Here is a 25785-nt window from a genome sequence, read left to right on the forward strand (position 1 = left end):
CGTGCAAGCAAGAAGATTCCCACACTTGGTGCACCTTCAACAAATCCCAGTTGCATAACGAGCTCTGCCAGCACAAGCAGCATTTGGCGGGTGCTGTTCGTGAGGCCATTAAGCCTACATACCAGCAGCTGGCTCAACCAGACCTCATCAAAAAATGCTTTCATGGACGAACTCAGAACCCCCAACGAGTTGTTCAACCAATGTTGTCTGGGATAGGGCGCGCCTCGATGCGCGAAAGCGGGGGGCGCGCGTATTGAGGCACCCTATTCTGGGAGGGCGGGCACCCAAAAATGTTATTGTTGGACTGCAGAGGCTGAGAATGGCCACATTAGACGCAGTTCTAACTTTCAAACGTGTCTATCGTTGCCCGAAATTCGTGTTTTGAAGGCGTTTCAAATATCATCTGGGCGCTATACGTTGTTCAGTGGCTGAGTGAGGTTGACTACCCTGGAATCTACTTTGCTGATAGAGAACCACAGCAGATGACAAGGGCGAGATAACAGGCTAAGAAGAGAACTAATGAATCCGGAAATGGCTGGTGGCTACTGAATCAATGCTGCATTGCGCGAAATTTCGAGAGCAAAACTGAAGTGACAATGCTTTTGCACCTTAAAAGCTATATAAAAATTTTTGTTATTACATAGGTACCATTATCTCAAGGACATAAAAAGAAGGTTAATTTTGTTATCAGCATATATATATATATATATATATATATATATATATATATATATATATATATATATATATATATATATATATATATATACATATATATATATATACACAGCTAATGAACTAGAATTACGGGGATCGACGCATACTATTTTTTCGAGAAGGGCGTTTATACCCAAAACAATGCAAAATGTTGAGGCTCTCGGTAAAATTATAAAATGAATATTTGTATGCAAGGATAAAAATTGTAGTTCAATAAATTAGGAAGAAAACGATGAAAGAAATGATACCAAAGTTAGTGCTGCCTGTAGCAGTTCCTGTGAAACTGATAGCTAAACATGCCTAAAAATACATGACATGTATATAATGCGTATCCGAAAAGTCGGCTCATTGACGAACGCATGAAAAAAGAAGAAGCAGAGAATTAACAGTAGGCCGTGCACGTTTACGGCCAATCAATACAACATAACGGGGTAACAGAAGGCTTGTTATAACGGTACGGTGAGATTGGACGATGCACTGATCGCTTTACATATTGCACAGCCCTAATATCCAGTAACTTATCCTTGTGTCACTGAGTTCTCGCATCCGCGCTGAGCATTTGAAGACAATCTTCGCTCCTCACGCAAAAGCTACCGGCCACCTCTTGGCAAGGCTGCTATACTTTACGGACGACAGCGTTAAGGGAAAGCGCACCTCCACCATCAAGCACAGTAACCTCCGCACAATCTGAGGCGTCAAGCACGCATCCTTTCTACTCCTCTGCGCAGTGGTAGGTGACACTGGCAGCTCGCAAAGCTGGCAACAACAAAGAAAACAGCGAACACGCCTCACGCTCGAGGGATGTCACCCTCGGCCAGCGTGCGTCGGGGGCCGGTCGGGGAACCCTTGCCTGCGTCCCTTCTGCGCCCAACGCGACAAACATTGCAGCGCAGGCGGGAAGGGCGCCACGCGCAGCTGTCTCACAGCCGCAGCTCGAAGGTCCACGGGCAACGGACAACGACGCGGTATTAAAACTCGTGCCCCTCACGCACCGGACTCGGGCGCGAAGGCAAACCACAGAACGGCAGGCCATCGACAAGGGCAATATGAAAGCACGCGAACAGGGAGCTCCCGCCACGGACATGCCAAGACAGCAAGGGTAATGCGGTCATTTCCATGCGCGTCCAAGGCGTATGCAAATGAAAACAGCCAGCACAAGGAAACCGCGCCCGCCACACTGCGCCTGGCGGAAAGAAGCATCATGTGCAGCCGCGCTCAGCGCCGGGGTGCCCACCGGGCACTCCGAATGCCAAGCTCGGGGCTCTACATACGGAGCCCGGCGGCGTGACCTCCTCGGCGCCACCGCCTCCCGACGCTCTCGTGTCTTCGCACCGCCCAGCTGACGCCCCTTCTTCCCCCAGCGTGTTTAAAGTTGTTTCAAAGCTGCACTCAGTAGTGGAATCTGTACTATATTTCTTTTTCCTGCGCAGGTGGCGCGACAATTTGGAATTTCTCAGACGCGAACAATCGCCGCCACGAGGTAGAGAGACGAATGCTAAAGGCGGCCTCTCTAGAGCCGTCACGTGACGGCCTAAAGTGATCAGGCATGCCGTCACAAAAACATTTAACTGCTTCGTTCTTTCTTATGTGCCTGACCATAATGAACAAGTCGGACACTTCCACTAATATAGTGCCACCAAGTCGAAAGGACGCGCAACATACTATAGAATCTTTTTCACACCGTGTTCGGTTCCACTCGCTAAATTTACAACTAAGCAAGCTGGAAACCGCTGCGCGTAGATGCACACTCGTTCACTGCATCCTTGAACGTCCGTGCCCCCTCTCTTGTACTTTGCCTTCACCTGCATTCTAACTTTTCGTCGAAGGGTCCCGTTCCACTCTATTGTCACAACCCGTCACCCTGCTTGGTGATTTTCAATGCGCAAACGAGTTATAACAGCACGTGACAACGAGGAATTAAGTGGCCAGATTTCTATGACAACGGTACCCGTCAACACGGATGAGGCATTTTAAGCTTAGTGCATGGACGTCCTTATTAGCTTACTTTGTCTAGCTCTCCACGCCGTTTCTTAGACTACTCTGCTCAAGCGGCTCAATTTCTCGACCATTGCCTGACAACCGGTCAGCTTTACTGCGACAGAAATTTGTTTTGTTGCCAGCCATGTCGTGCAGTAGTGACCCACCACAAAGACGCTCACGTAATCACTTGGGAATGCACTCTCGAAGGTGGAATAAAACCAGTCACAAACACTACATTAAAACGGAATCAGACGCTAATGAACTTGCGCAATTTGCGCAGAAGCGAACAACCGCGTTGTGGAATACGAAATCGCGCACTGTGTATACTCTGAATCCTCGCTCAGATTTTCGAGACAGGGCGCACGTGCAGCCCCACAGGCAACACGCGTTCGCATGGAGTCTCCCGCATGGCCTTAAGCACCGCGTCATCCGCGATATATTGAGTAACCCGGAAAGGCGCCGGTCCCGTGTTCGATTCCCCGACAAATATGAATTTTTCTTCATCTGCGAAGCTGTATTTTTGAAACACCCGTGTGGGTTTAGTTTGTAAATTTGTGCTACAATCGAGCGGATGACAATTTTCCCTGTCGTGTATCTTCCTGCACCTTGCGGGCTTCCGCAGAATTGATTTAACAGACGTGATACGTACGACTGGTCGGGGTTTTGGCGTACCAAATTAACACAGGGGATGTGAGAGACACCGTCATGTAGTGCCCTGGATTTAATACTGACAGCCCGTCATTTTTATTTTTTAAATACTTTTTGCATGCATTCAAAGTTAAGTGCACGTTAATTTTTGCAGACCGCCGCTTGAGAATGCTGTCGCCATGAAGCCAATACATAAAAAAAGAGAAAAAAAGAGAAAGAGCTTAAATGCCCCAGAAGGCAAAATCGATTTGCGTTGTGTATTAGACGCCGACTCCTTCATCCGATATTGCGATTTCTGCAATTATGTCTTCACCATTTGTCAGAATTCCATGTCTACAGGCGTGCTTCGGAGTGGACGCAGAATGACCACTACAGTCTATACGTTCCGAAACGCACACGCGTTAATATCAATTAAACAGTTACAATTGTGTTCATTGCTCCTACACAAGGCAGCACACTAGGGCACAAATTATCAGTAAGCTCAACAGACAATGACGTAGCCGTTCAAATCAACCATGCAAAACGACCACCAGGTGCGCCGCACAGGGCTAATACGACGTTATATTTCTAAGGCCCACGTAAAAAAAAAAAAAGAAAAATATGAAAGCTTCGCACAGAAGATAGAAAGACGCCACCACAGTGAAATTACCTTTATTCTTCGACTTTCTTTATTTCACCTACACTCGCCGTTCAAGGACGACACCTAGGACGATTAGAAAACCAAGCTTCACCTCTGTTTCGGAAATGAATTAGTTCACCGTCACTGACAAGGCAGTGGCCTCGCTCCTCCGCCTAAGAGCACCAAGCACAGTGAAAGTTACAGCACAGAGTACGCCGTTACTGGATTAAAGCTATCAATATTGCGTATTTAGAAAATGAGCCGACTTGGTTTGCACTTGGACTGCACAAGCGATCAAAGAAACACTTTATAAAAGTGAACGTTCGAGCGATGAACTCCATCATCATCGCAAATCACAGACCTAGGGATGACTAGAATTATAGCCTCAAGAAAGGCGCCACAAGAATACAATTACTGCTGCGTCAAAAAAGAGTACACCTTGAAATGGTACAAGATATTAAGGAGTGCGGCGTGAAAGAATCACCAAAACGCTCCACTGCAGAACATCTTCCAATGAACAGCGAGCTCGATGCTGGGCTGCAAGGCTAGAGATGGATGTACGCGCGCTACGGCTGCACCATGTCGCTCTTTTATTTACATTCCGCAATGCGTACGCATATTATTACACGGGCGCAAAGCGACGCTACCTTTTCCCTTTTTTCTTTTCCTATTCCGTAGCTCAAAGACAAGCTTTCTTTTCGGTTCGCCCCTGCCGGACAGCTCGGCCCAAAACTCAATACAGCTAAACGCGAATACGGACAGGAGACGCTGCGCGCGAAATACGGCCTTTCGTGTTGCACAGCCACCAAGCTACTCGCAGGCGTAATGCATGGTCGCGCGAACTCGGACGGTGACGAATGCGCCTGCCCCTCCGGCGCGCTCACCGGTGCGCCGCGCACAGCGCTCGGGTTTCCCCGGCATGCAAAAATGTGCAGCGTGGCTGGCGTGCACTAAAAGGCTGGCTGAATTTATCGGCGGCAGCTCGGCAGGGAAGCCACGCCGAATCGCACTTCTGCCTTCGAAGCTGGCGCGGCAAACGAACCAGGCGGAGGCCATTGGACCCGCCAGGCATCCCGCGGCCGGGCCGGTGTGGTCACCCCGCAGAGCCTCAGCCAGGCTTGCGGGAGGAGGCGCGTCGCGACGGCCCCGCTACTGTGACGACGAAAGGCGAGCGCGCTCGTCAACACCACAGCGCGGTTCCATTATGGGGACAGCCGCGTTTTCACAACTCCGCTGAGAGCGAAAAAGGGACGATTCCCACCTAAGAAGTGAGAATGCGAAATTAACAGAACTATGTCGGGATGAATATCTGGAAACATGCTAGAGCATCGTAGAAAAAATCGAAACGAGCTCGCCCTACAGGATGAACAATTGTTTTCAAATTTCCCATATAAATGCAGACCCTATAGACGCTAAATGTGAGGATAATTGATTAAATTTAGTTAATTATACACGCCCTCACGGTAACTTACCTTGCACAGTCCGTTCGCGAAGGAGCATAAAAAAGCTTCTTTGTAAGCCGCATAAATTGCGTAAGTGGCGTAGCGTTTCAAATTAAATTTTGAAAGAACATTGAAGGTAGTGGGTGTATACCACCATTTAATTTTTTCGGTCAGATTTTTTAAGGAATCGCCAGCGACAGCGCTGATCCGCCTTTTCAAGGAGTTTATGGAATAGGCGGACATTATGCACACGAAAAATTTTAATGCAGCTAATTACCACGATTAATTACTCCTTTTAGGGCACATGTTGCAACTGCGACATTTAAGACGGGAAATACTAAGACTACCACCACTCTGGAGATATCCGTCCGTAAGATATGCTGCAACATACAGTGGCGTTCCACTAACCATTTCACAGAGGTTTCCCTCTAGCAGCTCGGGAATATCTTAACTGGATCGGCAATGCATTATTTTAGCAGATTGTGGCGGGTGGATATAAAAAGAAGTGCTGCTATAGCCTTACGAATTCTGCTAAACATACAACTTCACTAACACTTGATTTCAATTTCTAAATTGTAAGATGTGCCCTAAACAGCATAATTCATTTATTAATTAGCTACCTAGACATTGCGATGCGTCCAACATGTCCGCCTTTACAAGTAACCCACCTAAACAGGTCGAATTCCGCTTTATGCCTTATGCGATAAGTATCCCTTCGAATTTAAAAAAAAAAGAAAGAATAAACACGTTGTATGACAAACCTAACACTAACAACCAACGCAACTGAAATGTGCAATAATGTAACAGGCAACAATATTCAGTATAGGCCGTTCCGTCAAATCAACTACTTTAGTCCCTGTTGCACTCTGTGAAAGATATCTATATGATTGTGGAATGGCTGTATTGATCTAAACCCGTAAATTGTAAGGATTGCTTTCGCTCTATCCTATTTTTATCATGCACCATTCATGGCCGATCCCGTTGATAACGCACGTTGGCGGAGAGCCGCTCTGATCACTGACGAAGCGCGAAATGAAATTTAATCATTGCATTAACCAGGCCCTCGCGCCGCCCGCGCTACGCTAGCACGTAGCCACAGTTACCACAAGGAAAATAGCAGGCCGTTAAGTTATTGTGGCCCAGTCTGCGACTAGTTAATGATAAATCGCGGTGCCAATCAGGAATATCCATAGGAGTGAGCCACGCAATTAAGTTTGTTGACACAACAGGCGATTCAATCCTTCAGTATTACTCTTATCTTGCTTTATCAGCTATTTATTATCGTTATACTTAAACCCGCAAATAGAAGTCCGCGAATACACGCAAAGTGCCTCGAGCGGCCAGTCGCACGGCAATTTTGCGTGCAGTCGCGGGCTGCTTTACGCTCGAAAAAACACTTTTATGTAGCACGTATTGCGCAACAGAAAGCTGTATCGGGAGTTTTTAATCTACCTCTACAATTTTCTCATGGACACTTTTCATCTAATTATAACAGTTGAGAAGTTGATTCATTAATTAAGAGTAATTAAACAATTAGGTGGAATGAAAAGAAATTACCCGAGTATCTCCAAGCGACGCCAAAAAACATTAGCTTGGTTCTGTCCAGCTACGTGCCATTCGCATATTTTAAAACTATGGCTAAAGTTAGCTGGGACACACTGTATATAAGCTTATAGGGTGACAAGTTACTTTCGAACAGCACAATTCATAGAGCACTATAGAAACGGCATTTTCGCCAGTTCTGTTTACTTTGCTCCCGTAACGTACCGGCGTATAGCGATGACACAGCCCTTATCCAGATAAATGGTACTCAAATTAACGTCACAGTTATCCCGCACACACCATCAGCTGACCACGGGAACAGCCTCGAAATCGCTGTACGTGCGCGCGCCATCCTGCAAGAGATCATCGCGGTAATGAAGGAGAACATTACTTGACGCGCCCGCAGCGGTCAAGTGTCCGCGAGCGAGTCGCACGAAGCCAGAAAAAGCGCGGCTCGGCGGAGACGCGCTACGGCAGTGGTGCCATAACAGTAGCGGCCCCAGCCGGACAGCTCGAACAACATTCAACACGGCGTACAAATCATCGGCGAGCGCGCCCGGCACACCGCTGTCGCGCGGCACCTCCGGCCGGCCGAAACCGGTCGCCGCGCGCGGACTGCTTCGCCAGTGCAAAAGCGGGCGGCAGCACTGACGCGGTTGACAGCGAGCAGGCAAACTGATTACCGAACGGCTCGATAATTATGCGCGCCAGAAGGATTCCCATGCCTCGACCCCGCGGCGACCGCGAGGCGTCCCACGAACTCGCAATCACCGGCCATCCCGGATACCGCAGCGGGGCGCGGAACCCCCGTCGTCCCGCTGTTTGTTTTAACCGCGGGGGGCCACCCCGATGTCGTCCCTCTCCGCGCGCCGAGGTGGTATGCGCACACGCCCCCACCGGCGGAACCCCCCTCGCCGGGACCCGGCGGACGTCGCCGCGAAAGGTGCTCTCGGCCACGCGTATTCCCGTGATCAACCAGTCCCGTGCACGGGCACGACGAGGAATAGGCGACACCATAGCCTGCTGGGCGCCAGTGTAGATGCAGCGCCTAAACAAGGGGTCAGCAGCTGCAGCGCAGCCCAACAGATAGGGGCAGCAGGTACGGCCGACGCAGAACACGTGCGGAGTCAGCACTGATCGATTCATTTTTCGCCGCGTCGCCTCTAGCCGCAAGCAATCCGATCGACAGCAAACTGCGCAAGTATTTCCTGCATTCTTAACGGCCCGAAGCAACAGTGCACTTTACAGAGAAGCTGTTAGCCCCTAGTTGGTCGGGATTTTTCACGGCATCGTCCTCAAGGGGAAAAAAAGAAACCTTCAGCGATTGAAGCGAAAGTGCACACATTCTTTGGTATCACGCATGTAACATACAGCACAGCATTCGTTTCAATAAAGAAGCACAAAACAAGCATCCAAACCATACAATTTCTGATAAGGCGCTCCTGCTAACGTAGCGCTCTCCGCATACTTTTCCCGGTAAAGATTACTGTTGCGCAAGCTGCCACGGCGACGGCAGCTTGCGACGTGGGGAGTGACGTCGCTACCCCTTCAAAGTATAAAAGAACCAGCCTAGCAACTGATTTTTGGGGCAGCACCGTTATGGGCAGGCAACGCATTCTGAAATCAAATGCTAATCTTCACAGTCTACGTCAACCCTGGAACATCCAAAACAGACATCCAGAACCTCACGCGAAAGCACTCGGAATGGGCGAGATACGAACGAGACACACCAGTGGTTATCGTCGGCGGCTTTAATGTTGACCTTGCCAAACCCGACAAGAAGGACTGCTTCCTGTCGTTTGTCAGGGACTTTCGCATGTTACAGTGACCTCAATCAACCAACCACGCGGTACGCATCGTGTTTGCGTACGAAAGTGGTCACGGAACCCATCCCAGTGTACCACAGCGACCAGAAAGCGATTGTCACTACCATTACTCTAAAGTAATAAAGCGTTGCATACCCACTCACCAGTTGTAGTGGTGGTTTTCAACAGCTTCGCTTCATCTACTTTCGCAAGGCCGGGATGGCGAATCAAATTTTTTTACATAAAATATATGTTTGTTTATTTCGGACAATCATGTACCGTGGACACTGGCGAAGAGGCAAATAAATGCCTGAAAAAGCGCCAGCTTGCCATAAGCACAAAACTCAGGGAGAATAATAAAAAAAAGAAGTCATAAATGGATACAAAAGCAAAAGAAATCGAAATTCATAGTGTAAAAAGTTAAAGTGGTGAAAACCACATATAGCTACAAGGATACACAATATATGTAAGATATGATGACTTCAAGAGTAACTATACAAACACTAGACGATATAACGAACAACTTTGAAAACGTGACAATTCCGTAAAACAAAGGTGAGCATTTGTTTACCCAGTCCATCCCTACTGAATTGTTAATAGGCAGGTATGCATACAGCACGTGCTGTGCGTACAGACACCGAGCTGTCAACTGGTTCGTACTATGGCCAACAGCAACACGCTTGTTTCTTAGACGGTTCTTAGTCAATCTCGTGACTACACTTGCAATGGCGAGCAACAGCGCGTATTGTCAGCTTATACCCATCGCCCATTCAATACATGTGGGCCACCTGCGCGAATACCATCCTAGAGTCCTATACATACATTCAACCTCCTGAACCATATCGGACAGCAATGTTATGGGAGTGTATTAATCGCACTGGCGTGCTCTCTCAGCGGCGGCGGAGGAGACATAACGTGAGCTCAATGCGTCACGTCGACAAACTAAGGCCGGGATACATGGAGCGCTTTTACGGCGGCAAGTCTGCGATTTTCGCCCGGCGTCGAGAAAAACGCCCGCCGCCGCCGATCAGGGCCCGCCAGATATTTGACGCACATAGTCGGACGCTGCCGGAAGCGGTCAGCGAGGGAAGCCAATCATGACTCACTGGCCGACACCTCCGTCACTTCCGTCTTCCTCGCCGGCACATGCATTTCGCGCGCGCGCTTCTCTGTTCGCGGGCTTGGCACTTTGTGTTAGCGACATGGCCAGGACTTCAAAGGCAGCTCGCGTGGAATTTAACGATAAGCATATCTACGCGGTGCAGAAGTGTCCCATATTGTGGGATAGTGGAAGGGTCGATTATAAAGATTATAAAGACAGAAACACGTCTCTGCGTCAATCTTATTCCGATTACGCACAGCGAGGCTATTACCGCTTATTTCCAACTCAATCTCGCCGCTAAACAGGTACAAAATAAACTGATACATTAACAGCAACTGAAGGAGCTTTAGACAAAGTTTTAGGGTTTTTCTTTTGTATTTTGCTGTTGTAAGGAAAGAGCAAAGGTTTATAAACTTTATTTCTGCATTTCATCTTGACTAAAGCAGTTTTGCCTTGTCTGGCCGCACTGAGGCGGCACACGCCGCTTTTTCGCTCCATGTATCCCCAGCCAGCGGAAGTTGGGCGTCACACCGCTGCGGCGTTTTCTGTTGTGCGTAATTCGTCCAGAAAAACGCTCCATGCATCCCGACCTTTAGTGTCCAGGGGCACTGCGTCACGGTGTCATGAGCCTTTCCTATCATTCAAGCGTGATAGCTTCGCTCGTCCTTGAAGAACAATTTTGGGAAGACCCCGTAAGCTTGACGATATTTTTTTTCTTCTTGCGTTAAGCCTTACCCTGGCTGCCACAGTTCAACAGTTACTTTCGTCATCACACGACACCGCCCCCGCCCCCTCTTTTTTTTTTTTTTTCAGCTTTGAATAGATGCGTAGTAATCTCGTCGGCAAGAATACGAACAAGTACAGGCGGGGACGAAATAATACGGTATCTAAGAACACGTGCCCAACTGTATTTTTGCGCCCTTTAACGAAGCAAGCGCATGCTGGCGAAAGATGGCATTGCTCGGCATTTCATGCTTGTGTGCCTGCACATACATCCACCTTTTCTTTGCCAGCCTAACGGGGCCTAAATGCCGTCGTGCTAGTGCACCACAATTATTTTTTGCCCCGCCAATGCAAACTTCAGAGGCGCCTCGCAGACGGCCGCTGCTGACGTGTAACTGATTCACTTCTGTGCCAAAAGATCTCGCCACACGGCCCGGTAGATGTCGCAGGAGTAGCGTTTTTGCCATGCTCACACGGTCAGCATAAGTTACTTGAGCACAAGACACAGCAGTGCGGTGCTAACACGCGCGCGCTATACTCGGCAGAAGCGGTCAAACCGCCATGAAGGACGAACCTAACACAGCCAACATTCAATGACGGGTCGTCACCACTTACCTCAAAACGGTACAGATCAGGGTCTTCACGAAGGAGCCGAACGAGTGAGTGGTAGTCAGTCTGTGAAGCCCTAAGCAGCCACTCCCGTCGGCGAGGGTCCAACTGAAAGGCAGTATCGCGCTTCCGTTTAAACCCTCGTGATATAGGAGGCATCGCGAAATGCAACGTAACTAGCACCAGCGTTGCATTAACGCATCGCTTCGCGGTCCACCCGTTGACTGGACAGCTTGACAGCAAGATAGCTCTGTAGCACGGTCGACAAAAAGTGCGTACCTAACCCTTCATACCTTCGTTTATTTACCTATCCATCCCGTCTGAAATGAATGACGTTTCGTCAACTATCTGCGACTTTCCTGAATAAAAAAAAAAAAAATGCTGTCAAGCTTTCAAGATTTTTTTTTTTTTTTTTTAACGTGAATGGAATTTACGTTTTGCACTCCATAGCGAGACTACATGTACAGGTCGGTCCAATGTTGGAGGGAACACACGAGCGCGTGGCTCATGCTCCGCGCAGCGCCATGTACGGGAAGCGGCGAAAACAAAGCGCATGCGCGAAACGGCGCACGCCTCGCATCGTCTGCTACCCCCTAGCCCCCCACCCCATCGCTTCGTCTGCTCGCGGCGTGAGGGGGCGGCGTGCGGCTGGGCGACCACATGTCTTGAGCCGCAGTTGCGATAAACGCGATCGAAAGGAGCAAAGTTGCGCTTTATTTGCCAGCCATATGAATGCTAAGGGCATAAAAATAATCGAGTGAGCGAGTAAAAACTTTATTGCAAATAAAATAAGGCACGATGGTTGGGGCCCCTATTCCATCGCCCCACTGGCACGAGCGGCTCGCTGGGCTTGGTCCAAAAGAGCCAATTGGCTGTCTCGGCCCTCGTCCGCTAGCCATGCCTCCCACAGCCTATTCCCCATTGGTGGATGTTTGAGTATTATGGGGCTGTCTATGTGCAGGGGCCTCTTAGAGCACTCCCATGTGATGTGCTTTAGTGTGGGTGTGTTTCAACTCAAATAAACAACATTTCAAAGAAGAAAAAAAGAACATCCGTCTGATACTCACCGTGTTCACCGATGTAGTGTCATCATCGGCCGCCTGCAAGGAGGACAACCGTCGCAAATCAAACACCTCTAAGCAACAATACGGCACAACTGAAATGCCAGCGGCAAATCGTACATGCAGAACGGGTCCAGAGCAACAAATATCTGTTGCAGGCCTTGTAGTGGAGGGCACGCCAATGTTAAAGCGCGATTCAGAACCGTGATTTGTGCTTTGCTTCCCCCACGTGAATTTCACATATTTACTCCTCCCCCCAGAATGTACAGAAGAAAATACTCCATTTAACGAGACGACCAGGGCTGTAGCTTATGCCTTGGCGCTTCCGCTTTAAATCTATCTGTCGGCACTCGAATGACCTCATTCAATGTAGCTTAATTTCATTTAATTACCGCGTATAGTCCCTAAATATGTGTCAGGGTATTTTTATCAAAGCTCAATAAAACCTGTGCCTTGAGACTGTGCAACCGAAGCGTAAAAAATTTTCCACAGCCGAAGCCATAAACGCACAGCAGGAAGCACAGCCTAAATGTTACTAATTTTAGAATAGCATTTGTTGCCTTATGTACGCAAGCACCTTTCTGGGACGCATATGGTACGCAAAGAAATAGCGTCGTCTTCACTGCGCAAGCTCCGAACGTTATTGGGTTTGTGAGGTTTACATGCGCTATGGTAACGTAAGTTATTTGGAGAGCTTAACGTCCATAACAGACAGCTTTAGAATAACTTTTGCAGCCAAACGTAAACGCATTACGTACGTAACGGAACAGCATTGTAATCACTGCGCATGCTCCGAACGCTATTGGGTTTCTGTGGTTTACGTGCGCTATGATAACGTAGGTTATTTGGGTAGTTTAACATTCGTAATGTTTACATACGCTAAAAGCTAGCGTTTTTCGAGATGGTGGCACCCATGGCCTTGGCGTGAATTCTCGTCATGGCTACACTCTCGGTCTCGTTGATTGCCAGTAACTATTGAAATAAACTTTCGCTTCCTCTAAAATCACCCTAAACGTTAGTTATGAGCGCATAGCTCGTCCAATTTCTGAGACCGTTCTGCGATTCCGGCGTGCTTAGGCCTAACGAGACACGTCCGCATAGCAACAAGATGGTTGCAAATGGACTGTCTTGGCTTGTGTACGTTTGGCACGAGGCAGCAGACGGTGCACTGTCTTCTACCGTCTTCCTTGCGTTTTCATTCCCGTACTTCTAACAAAATAGAGAGTTTTAGTTTAGGGGACGCAAGCGGTTTGCGTACGCAACTAGGGGCGACGTATATACTGCGCATGCGCAGTACCGTCGCCCCTAGTTCTTGCGTACGCAAGCCGCTTGCGTCCCCTAAACTAAAGCTCTCTAATATCTTGAAGGAACGCACACCGAAACGTCCCACAAATGTTCTTGTGTTTAAAGTACGTAAGGCTACAAACGTTATTCCAAAACTGCCTTCTTATAGCAAGGTATGACGTCACAGCGTGCAACAGTGATCGTCCTACTTACGGTGGATGAACCCCTGGTTACACTGTAAATATTTTTTACATCCTTGGGGCTTATCTTGTCCCCTGAAAATTATCAACTATATTATGCGCGCTTCCTTTAACAATGCGTCCGATACTTCCCTGTAGGGAACGCTGTGTCACGCTGATACACGCATGCGGTTCGTGACCTGAACGTGCAAGGAGTGCAGTGTTAAATAAAGGAAAAGCACGCGAGACAGACGACGATTATCGCTGGGCGCAAAATAAGCTCCTAAGGGTGTAGAAAAATTGAGGGTATACGCTTTTGCTTCGTGAGGGATGCAACACCTTAAGCATATTATTCACACTACCGCTTTAAATATTATAGTCTAGGGTCATATTTTGTAACAATGATGGATTTCATTTTGCATATTTCATCACCCGCCGAGCCGAGTGGCCGATCCCAGCGATAACGGCAAGAAAGCGGCGTGCGATCCAATGACCATTAGCGATGGATGACGATGATATGAAAATTATGACAGCAAGGAAAACTATATGTAATCGGAAAAAGTACGCCCCCAGCATATAGCCGTGAAGATACCACTACTCGACCCCAGAGACTGAAGTAAACATGTTCTTCTGTGTCCGCAGAAAACGTGGAAAATATAACCACGCAGTTTTCGTTTTCCTTCTGCCACCAATGTACAGCGACTCTAATGAGACCGAATGAAAATCAATAAGAGCTCAAAGAACGACTTTTATTTCTCGTGGCAAGGCCCTCATTCAATATAACAAAACATTAACCTTTCGAAACCTTTAAAATGTAATTCTGGCTGTACGCCTGTACTTCAAGTGCACCCCTATAAAACAGACGACGTCATCCATGTTAGGCACAGCGCAAAAGAATTGCCAAGACAAGGATTGCACCGCATCCTTGTCAGCGATTCCCGAACCAATGAAACCTTCGGAGGCTGGGCCCGGTACTCACAGTGCGTGCTCCGGGCCCGTCCCGGCGTTTGATGGTCGCGTTGCCCACGGATCCGGACGGTAGCGCTGGTTTGGCAGGCGCGCCGCTGCTTTCGGCCATGCGATTGATGATCTGCGTCTTTTCTTTTACCGTTCCGGGGCTCACGGCGACGTCCTGGATGTTCTCTTTTTTGACAGTGACGTTTCCCTGCGCAAGAGAAGCACGACTCACGCATGGCACACTCCGAGCGACAACTGACAATACTGTAGAAAATATTTAACTATAAGCTTTTACGGTTCTTCTTCTTACGCAATTACACCGTGAAAGGGCAAATTATCATCCGCCCCAAGTGTAACACGAAGCTACAGAGGCAACCCACACAGGTTTCTCAGAAAGAAAGCTTCGCAGTTGAAGAAAAATGCGTCCTGGTCCGGAGATCGAACCTGGGAACAACGCCTATCCGGGGTGATCGCCGCATTTTCACTGTGTTTCTCATTAGAGGTCACTGCCATATTACTATATTTGGTTTACAGCTAGTTTTCAATATAATTTCGGAAACTTAGCGTTTTTTCCAACCTAACACATCAGCAAGAAAGATTTAAGACGATGCGCAATCTAAACAAGTCCACATATTTGCTTGCCGCAGCAAAGTGACGCGGACTATACTATTTTAGTGAAAGTTTACACTAGTAAAATAAAAACGTACCGTCGTATTGACTTTGGCGGAGCACGAACCTCGCAGACACGAACGGAAGGCTTTATTTTTGAAAATATTTGCAGCGGCTGAGGCGCCCAGCTACGAAACACAGGGTTCAATTCCCGGCTGCGACGACCGCATCCCAATGGGAGCAGAAAGCTAGAACACCACGTGTGCGGACACTTTAGCGCATACTGAAGGTTCACAGGTAGTCGGGATGCGCCCGGAGTCCTCCACTACAGTGTCTCGCAGCCTGCAGGTGTAGCCTTTGGATGTTAAAGCAAATCAAGTGAATAAGGTTACTGTATATTGCCAAACGACATGCCAGAATTTCCCTCCTCTTCCGGAAGGTTTCCTGCACGAGTGCAACAGCGTTAGCGTGCAGAGAAATGGTGAAGACGACACCGGCTAGCAGCAGGTGAACCATCGTATCAAGCGGATCCTCGAAATGTTATTATATGGACAGGAGCCGCTTCTCACCTTCGTTATGATCAGCAGATTTAAGAGCGATATTAACTCTTCCATGCGCACGAGTGTGTTATGTTTTTAGTCGTTTGGGAAGGGAGACCGCGCCAAGTAGGGGAACGAGTCGACGACCTTGCGTTTGCACCATGCGATACACTACAATCCCGGGGAACAAGCGGTTCTGCGTCCCGCGGATATCGCATGCTGCGGCCTATAACCACAACAGTGGAGGCCAACGACACGCCTCCCTCCTTCTCAGGAGTTGCCAGAGCACGAGAATAAATAAGATTGGTCATAAGGCCAATGCTTTCGTATGCTACAGAAGGCCGCAATGTTGTCAGCACAGAACCGCTGCTAGGAATCTAGTGTATGTGGGAGACAAAAAGGGTTCGTTAGCAGCAGCTGCTCCCATATACGTGCATCCAATCCGCGTCCCTTTATCGCGTACAAGCGGGGCACTGAACTAACCCTACGCACATGCTGCCCGTATACCTGCCGCCGTACTCCGCTGCAAGCGCCTTCATCCTCGCTCAACATGACTCAGGCTAATATTCCCAGGTTACAGATAGTGCGCTGTATAGGGACTAAGGCGGCTGGGACGGCAGCCAATATTTTATCGGTCTCACAGAGGCCCGTAGGGAATCTCTTTCGGATAAAAAGTGCGTTCCTTTCTCTCATTCTCTCGTTTCACCGTCATCCGCCAAAAGAGATACCAAAATCGTTACGTGGGAAGCACTGGCCGACACGAACCTCCATATGTGCAATAACAAGACCAGATGACAGAGCATCCACAACTTGCGGAGAATATCGCGAATTCAAATGCCAGCGAACTGCTCGCAGCTTATCAGAAACCAAGAGAGAGAGAGAGAGAAGGAACATGAGGACCGGAGGACAGGAGACAGCCTTTCACGGAGATGTTCCCCGTCTGAGGTAACTTGAGCTTTTTAAACCAGTGAAGGAACCATGGTGCAAGTTCGAAGGGTAACAGCGATGACACGTACCAAGCGGTGCGAACATGCGATGTTGCATGACAGATAACCGCACGACATCGTCAATGTGACATCACGAGGGCGAGACGACGGGGAGAGCACGTTCAACGTCACTGCGTATATAGAAATTTGCCCTCTGCCTACTGTTCTAACAACGCAGCTATAACTAAACCGACAAGGCAAATCTTGCAGCTGCGGCTGGCGCTTCCAGAAAGTTCGAAGTGCTTTGCCGGATTTTCGCCTACTATTTCTGGAGTAATTGCGACAACAGTGCGTGATGCTTAACAAAAAATAGAAGACTTCTACGTAACAGATTTAGAGTGGCAAATATAAAGCGCACGCGGCGCCAAATAGCAAAAAGTTCAGGGCTTTTGCGATTCAAGAGTACTGTAACGAGCAAGCATCAACATCAGTCCACCTCAATAAGCAAATCATTAGTACCTATGAGTGCAGGCTGATGGTGTCGTGGTTGAGTCTGGCAGACGAGAAAGAACGTGCCATTCGTTCGGTACGTGGTCGACTACCAGATCTCTGCAAAACAACCCGCAGCGACTATCTATCGGTGCGTGGCTAGCCAAGCGCGTCCCCTGTGCGCTCATCAACAAACGGGCATGCACCAGCTATTCCAGGTCGGCCTATTGACAAACGCTTTCCCTTTGCACAGTCGACAGATTTTGCGGAACCACCTCGCCAAGTGAACCGAAAACGGACGGAAGTAGGTATATGCACGGTCCAAGGAAAGCGCCGCGGTGGAGCAGGGGATAAGGGGTGGAAGCACACTGCCACTTATCCAAGGGTTTAACATGACTTCAGTATACTTTACTGGTGTTTGGTAACGAAGGAACGCAAGTGCTGACGTAAATTTGAGACATCGTTGCGCGAGCTACACTCCAAACGACCAAAATATTGCACAGCCCGTTACGCAGAGCTCATCATCTGGGCCTCACTTTTAACACCCAACGCGTCATATGCAGCTGACCGTAAACGCAACTTATGATTCACTTCGCACAAGATTAGGATCAAGTGAAAGAAGTAGAAAAAAAAAGGACTACTTGATTTCTGGACCAAACTAGGTTACCGCCGTAGCTGCGGCCACTGAGTCATAAGAAAAAGTGAAAGTAATCACAAACAGGTTTGCAAGTATACGGCACAATTTACATATTAAATCGAAAGGTGTATTACCCAAGAAATATCTAGAATTGAGCTAGATGGTCACACATAGCGAACACAACTGACGGAGCTAACGATAGGGACGAGACAGATCCTCAAGCAGTACCACCCATGTTGTTGCAATTGTCTTGTCCCCGTCTTTACCACCGTCAAGTGCTTTCGCTAAATATTACCCATTTAATAAGCGTACGTTTCGATAGCATTAACCAGACGGCAACAAAATATTTATTTAGGCCAAGAAATTTATGGTAACGAGTTGTTAGTAAAGAAGGTTCAAGAACGCAATTGCACAGCATAGACAAGAAGCTATGTGGTTAACAGGTCATGAAATACAAACGCATTTTGACGCACTCGAGCGTTAATGCACAAGCAAGAGGAACGTATATGTTGGCGTACGCTGCTTGAAGCAATACCAATGCAAGTCAGTGGCAAGACGATCTGCCTGTGAAACGTTCTGAAAAAACGTTCCCTGAAACATTCTGATTATTCTGAGCATAAATAGGCGTTTCAGTCACCCCACGACGCGAGCTGTCGCGAGCAAATGACAGCCGAAAGGGTAATCTGTTCTATGGGCGCGTCCTTAAGCATTTTGCTATATAGTAGCGAGAGGCGCGGGAGGTGTGCCTTCATGTCGTTGTTTATTTAGCACCGTCCTATCCATTGAATTCAAGCGCTTTTACGCATTCGTGCGATTATGTACGCCAATAAATGTTTCAATCGTTTAAAGGGACGAGCTTTGGAGAGCGCATAATGCCTAAAGCCACGTCAATCTAAGACAGTGACAATGACGAGCCGCCTGTGTGTTACTGCGCTTTCTTCCCTCGATAGCCACAACCAATCTCAAGAATACGACGCCAGGACTTTGCTCCCAAGGTGAGATGAAAGTCTAAAACATCACTGACTTCCCGTGAAGCGGGAAAATGGGCTAGAAACGGCTGCGCGTTCGGCCTGAAACGGGCCGGCCGGGTACCGCCATGTCAGGCGATGAAATAGTTTTCGAGAACGGAAGTTTGCGGGAGAGCTGGAGAAAAACAGCTTCGGCGTTAAAAAGTTTTACTGCACCATACTATCATCATCATAATCATCATCATCATCTTTTATGTCCACTGTAGGACGAAGGCATCTCCTCGCGATCTCCAATGACCCCTATCCTGCGCCAACCGATTCCAACTAGCGCCTGCGAATTTCCTAATTTCATCGCCCTCGACTACGCTTCCCTGTTCTTGGCACCCATTCTGTAACCATAATGGTCCACCGGTTATCTAACCTACGCGTTACATGACCTGCCCAGCTCCATTTTTTTTTCTCTTTATGTCAATTAGAATATCGTCTATACCCGTTTGCTCTCTGATCCAAACCGCTCTCTTTCTGTCTCTTAACGTTACGCCTAACGTTCTTCGTTATACACCAGCCTTTATAAGTGCTCGCAGAAGTCTGGACTCTTTAACACCACATAACCTCGTTACTCTCTTTCCAAACGGTGGAAATTTTGCAACTTTGTTATGGTCTCAACCGTCGGGAAATTTAACTGAGCTTTTATAGCTAGGATAAGACAGAGCAACCTAATAAAACCTGACTAGTTAGTACACACTGCAACAGTTAAAAATAACAGATCATGCGGGAACTGAATGGCCTGACAATGCGAGCAGACTTGATATCACTAAGGAAAGCAGAACCCGCCTTTTGCACGAGCATATTTTCACTGCTTAATTAATTGCTTAACTCCTTAACTAGATACGTTAAAGGACGTGTGATCACAGGAGACTGACGCAATACTCGTTTTCGAATTGCAGTTGAACTTCAATGAAATAAGCAAACATATTACACCACCATCAAGACCACAATAGCGTAATGCAGCCCAAAATAATCAATAAGGCGAAATCAACTAGCCGAGCATAATAAGGTCGACCTCCTATTCACTATGCAGAAGCTTTTCGTTATACGGCAGTGCACAGATCCAGAATTAATGCATACCGAGGGCCCCAGTGATGATGCCATTCAGGAGACCAAAACCTATGCAGCAAACTGTGCGCTTGCAACTCCGACAATTTCATAAAGAAAAATAACAATAACATGCGCTCGATAGACCTTACCTTGAAAATGGCTCTCGGACAACACAGAAACTCGATTCGTTCGCACACACTATATCGTAAAGCATGGCGGGCTGCTACTGTCGAAGTGGCTTTCTGCGAGCGAAGTTAATCAGTTGCGACATGTAGCGATTGACAGCCCATGACTCCAAGCTTTTCCGCGACCTCGCCATCTACAAATACGCCCGGGCCGTTATGCAAAACCGTGACGAAGGAACGAAGTTTTCCGCATAGGTTTATGATGGACAGCCGGGAGACAAATTACTCGAGCAGAGAGCTTCGAAGCGTTGTTTCCTTCGCAAGCCAGTCGTCGAAGCAGTTAGTCCGCACGCTCCCTTCTCGGTGCTCATCATCCCCTAAAGCAAATTATAGGCTAATGCTAATCTTGCTCTAGACATTATGTTACAGAAGGCAAAACCTTGTGATAGGGCAAGGAAGTTGGCTAAGGTAGCGCACGACGTGAAACTAGAGTGGAAAACAACGAAACGAGCAAGAACACCACGTGCGTAGCAAAATACCACACAGAGTATGAGAATACGGTTTAGTTGGAAGATACCAGTCTTGTGAGTCGCCATGTGTGTCGTCACACGATTCCCTGTTTGGTTTCGAGCTTAGCTCTGTCTGCAGGACCCATGGAACACAGCGACAAGCCCAAAAGTCGCCCCTTGGCGGCATACAGGCAAAGAACGCAGGCCGGCGCAATCAACCTGCGGCAACCAGTGATATAAAAGGTACGTACGCCGCGGGACCTGCGAGGCAAGCACGCACCACAGCTGAAGCGCGGAAACCTATGGCGGAACGCACCAGCGCAGCCGACGCACATCCTGCCGGCGCATCGCTCGTCGCGGTGCGCAGCGAGGCTCGATCCAGGGCAGATGTTCAAAGTTACGCGTGCCGGCGCAGGAAAGGCAGCAGGTAGCGGTATAACTCGCGGGGTTTACACAAGTGGCCCCGCAGGCCGGTCGCCAGAGCGTACGCTCCACGCGCTATGCCTGCACCAATGACACAAATCCCCGCTTTCGCGTACGAGCTGTACCCCGCTTCCCCTCGTTTTCCTGCCCGTTCATGGCGGTGGTATACCGGGAGGAGGTATATAATTATCGGTCACGAATGTCTAGGCAGCAAGACGAGGTGTTTGCAGCGCAATAAACGACCACACAAACACTGAAAGCGAAAATCAGAGTCCTCGACATAATAGGCATTTCTGAAAGCGAAAGCTCTGAACGAAAAGGCGGGTTATACTCTTACACGTCTACGAAGCAGTTTCAATCATTTGAAACTGCTGTCAATGTGGGTCTTGTTCCCCAATGAGCTAAAAAAAATTATGCCGAAAGAAGAAAATAGTTAGCGCTCTCTTCAAATGCAGTAACAGAAGCACATCGACGTAATCCTAGCTGGAAACAAGCGCCAGATGCCTATAGTTCATTCTTCGTCACACACAACACGCAGCTGATTCCTACCACACACCGTAACGTCAGTGTCCTCGATTATGTTAGCAACTGTTCCCAACTGTAGCTCAGAAATCGCTAAGCGCTTCACGCGCACTTGCCGTCGCGACGGTCGCTCAAAAGCGCATGGAGTATACGCGGTCGCCGCGTGGACAATGGTTTTACACCGGTGTTTTCAGCGACTTTTGTTTCCTAAGCGGATTCCAGACAAAATGATAATTTTTCTGGCCAAAATTCATAGTAACGGAGGACATATTTTGTGCGAGAATTGGTAATGAAATTATTAGCCAACTAATTTTCACGAATTAACACATTTACTTGACTGTACATTGCACTCGCGAAATTCAAGTCTGTCAATGCTGAGGTATAATATCCACTTTCCAAACGACCGTCCCTAAACTTGCGGCTAAATGCATCAACGTTCTACTTCTTTGGCCGCAAACTCTTCCTTGGGCAATGTGCATGGGACAAAGCTACAAGCAACAACAACGCATCTCGATGGCGATGTTAACAGACCAAATTATCTCGAAACTGGTGCTACTGCCCGAACTCCTACTAGAATGGCCATGCCCTGAGCACTGACCGCGGGGCTTCAATTCCACAACTGCAATATGTGAGCCAATGGAACGTCATCAATTAAAAGGTAACTTACATAATTTGTTTAATTGAAGAGCATATACTGACGATTATCGCAGTACTGGTATCAGTAAATGCTGTGAAAATAGGCCCACAAATGTTACTCACCTCAAATACTTTATTTTCAATAAGCCAATCATCGCTGATACATCTCGTATATATTTTTTTTTATTTCGATGTCTCCTCGCACTGCCAATGAGATGATAAGCTAGCGTAAGAGACCCGAGATTATGTCTAATGACGCGTCCCAGTGGGGCGAGCAAAAACTATTGGAAATGTTTAAAGGGGCCATGACAGCAAAGTTTCTAGCTTGAAGTGCATTGCATGTTAAAGTGTACGAGTCCCACAGCAAGCTGGGAAAAATTCCGAGCGCACTCAGTGGGATAGAAAATTTGATTTTTTTTTACGCCGCACTTAAACCGCACAGCCGTTTGGCAACACTTAATGACGACGAAATAGAATTGTACACTCAGGGACGGCTCCCTTGGTTACGGAACAGATCTCGAACACCATGCTTTTGTGTACTACAAGCGCCGGAGGCCATTGCATGCCCAACACACGTCATGAGCGCTATGCGTGGTTTGGTTTTTGCATATGTGTCTCCGTGGTGAGCCCGAGATAGTTTTCGCGGGTGTTTTCTGGTTCGTTCTGTATTTATCACGCGAGTGAAATAATTGCGGACACAATACGCCGCCCGAAGAGTCCATCTTGCTAACGGTTCGTTTTCAAAACAATAAGAAGATCGAGCGCCAGGAGCTGTTATTCATTTCTAGGGAGAGTTCTGCACTCGCACAGCTGTGGGCATGCACCACCTCGGCATGGCGCGAATGTTTCGGAGAAGACGACACAGGGCTGGCCCCGCATTTTTTGACGTCAAGCAAGCCAGGCAAAAATGGCGGTCGCCGTTGGTGGGAGGCAGCATTTTCAAATTGTAATCGCTGCCAAGTCGTTCGCGGATGACTTACCCTCATAACAGCATTTTGGGATCTGTGTGAGCGAGACGCCTACTTGATATTTATACTTTGTAATCACTGGGCAGTACCTAGCTCTTACACACGTGGTTACCAAAGTTGACAAAAAGTGCCCATGTGCTTTTCATACCATAGAATCATATATTCGTGCGTGCGTGCGTGCGTGCGTGCGTGCGTGTGCGTGTGTGTGTGTGTGTGTGTGTGTGTGTGTGTGTGTGTGTGTGTGTGTGTGTGTGTGTGTGTGTGTGTGTGCGTGCGTGCGTGCGTGCGTGCGTGCGTGCGTGCGTGCGTGCGTGCGTGCGTGCGTGCGTGCGTGCGTGCGTGCGTGTCACTTTAACTCCAGTTTCGTTCTAGAACCTTAGTGGCGCTTCTCGGAGACGGCCTCCAAATTGTGCAAAGCATACAAGTAAATCTTTGTTAACAACTACGCGGGGAAGTAAATAAACCTGACACTAAAAACACCAACGAGACTATACCAGATGCTAGTTTTTATGTGGAACACTTTTTAAAGAAAGAACTGTCATATCTAGGCCCCCTGCCGTTTTTGCTGATAGGCAACGTGGTTAAGATCAGCAGCAAAAAGGAAATAAAACGCGATAATTACGCTAATTCATTAAAATGTGCAAACAACTTTCTGATTACTATTTTAAGGGCACATGTTGTAATTGCGCAATTGAAACCGAGGAGAAGCGAAATCATGTCTGCTGTCTGCTTAGCAGAAATCCTAGAAGAAGCACCACTCTAAAAATATGCGACGTTAAAGTATGTCCTACGAAAGACATGGACATTCCCGTTAACTGTTTCCTAAAAGCGCGCCTCAAACAGTTCGGAGTGGTGTTAACAGGAACGCCGCGGCATAATTGAGCAGATTCTGCTTTTGCATTTCTGTGTGCATGCGTGCGCAACAATGCGTCAGATCGCAATAATGAAAAACAGATGCATGCAGCTACGAAATACAGCAAGGTACCGTTGAAAACGAATAAGAAAGCAGTTTAGAAGCAAATTAGTCTTTTAAACAATTTTTTTTGCTCGTAAATCGGCAGCGCGAAAGTGGCGACGGTGTCAAAAACGTATGAAGTCGTGTTCGGCCGAAGTGTGAGCTTGGGTGAGTTGCCTGTACATGGGCTCGATCCTCAACACGCACGGCAGCTGCACGGCCGCCATTATCCGCCATGTTGAAAAAAGAAGTCTGGGGTTTTACGTGCGAAAACCACGATTTGATTATGAGGCATGCCGAAGCGGGGGACTCCGGATTAATTTTGATCCCCTGGGGTTCTTTAACGTGCACCCAATGCACAGTACACGGGCGTTTTTTGCATTGCCCCCCATAGAAATGCGGCCGCCGCGGCTGGTTTCGATGGCCCACGCCCTCGGGCTTAGTATATCCGCCATCTTGACTCTGATTGGCTGTCGAAATGTCACGTATTTTGAAGTTTGTGCCGGGAAGCGGAAGTTTTGCAAAACGCAGTTTTGCGTTTTCATCAAGATGACCAAACGTGACGTGGAGCTGCGAATTTGGTCGACTAATACACTTTTCTGGTAGCTGCGGCGTTAGCACTTCAAGACGAAAGTCTGCGGTAGCGTGCAGAAGCGCGTGCAATGCATTTGCAATTTCGCGAGTACGTAGTGGCAGTCCAAGACAGCCGCCATGTCAGCTTGCTGATGGGCTGAAGGAATACGCCGTGAGAAGCGCCACAGGAAGGCCGTTTCGTAAACGCCATTTGACGTTGCTTGACGTTGTGCTGGGCCGCCATTACAACAAAATTTTTCCGCCATAATTTGTGGCGTGAGAAGCTACGTGAATTATGCTAATGGGCGGCCATATGCAATGGCGGACGAGAGGCATGCATACTGCTGTATTTTCTCGGTCGGCAAAGAAAATCTTTTGTTCATAACGCGTGCTCATAGCATTTGCATCGCTCTCGGGTGGTGTTGGTATTTGCGTTTTGGTCTATAATTAAAAAAAACATGATTACTTCAAATAATATTGGTTAAACATTGCAAACCTTCTGCAACTTTTCGCACTTTTCAGCGAAAAGTGCAAAAAGCTTTCACTGCTGCGTTCGTAATGTAATCAAGATTAATAACTTTCCACATGATCAGAGATTATGAAAAATGCGGCTTTTTTAATTTATAAAAAAAAATGAACGTAAGGCGGCACCTTGAGGTTTTCTCATGCGGTGTGAGTAAGCAGTGAAATGCACAAGAGATGGCAGCGTCGGCGCTTGCGTCGCGCAAGCCGATACCTGTGGCGCGCGCAACGCTATCGGCGATGTTAGGCCGCTTCTCAGCCAGCCGAGCCAGGTTGAGTCACTTGCGTTTCACGAGATAGCAATAACGCGGCCTAGAACGTGCGCTCATCATCACTGGTCGGTCGCCTAGGCTGTCACAAGTTAGAAACCAAGCAGGCTGACCCCAATATAGGATGACTCATTCTGTTTCTCAGGGACACACACACTGGCAAATGAAGCAGACGATGGCTTCTACGCAGCGGACGACGGAAGCGAGAGACACTTTTGACGTAATAATCCTCCGCTTGGAGTTAGCTGCTTTCTTACTGAGGAGTAAAACGGTTTTGCTTTGACAAGAACGTCAGCTAGGTTCACTGCCTCCATTTCAGTTTCTTAGGCAAAACGTCAAGTTCGCGTCA

The 25785-nt window shown here is 48.0% G+C and overlaps 1 protein-coding gene across 1 annotated transcript in view; it reads right to left on the reverse strand.

The window, feature by feature from the left end:
• Positions 1-25785, reverse strand: part of LOC126543294 (uncharacterized) — a 64316-nt gene that overhangs the window by 7807 nt on the left and 30724 nt on the right. Inside the window, exons 4-6 of the mRNA XM_055077904.2 lie at positions 14691-14876; positions 12255-12287; positions 11194-11295 (exon numbers count right to left, since the gene is read on the reverse strand). Coding sequence (XP_054933879.2) covers positions 11194-11295; positions 12255-12287; positions 14691-14876 — 321 coding nt within the window. The remainder of the gene's footprint in view (positions 1-11193; positions 11296-12254; positions 12288-14690; positions 14877-25785) is intronic.

Source organism: Dermacentor andersoni, chromosome 1, assembly GCF_023375885.2.
Source record: "Dermacentor andersoni chromosome 1, qqDerAnde1_hic_scaffold, whole genome shotgun sequence".
In the NCBI taxonomy this organism is placed as follows: Eukaryota; Metazoa; Arthropoda; class Arachnida; order Ixodida; family Ixodidae; genus Dermacentor; species Dermacentor andersoni.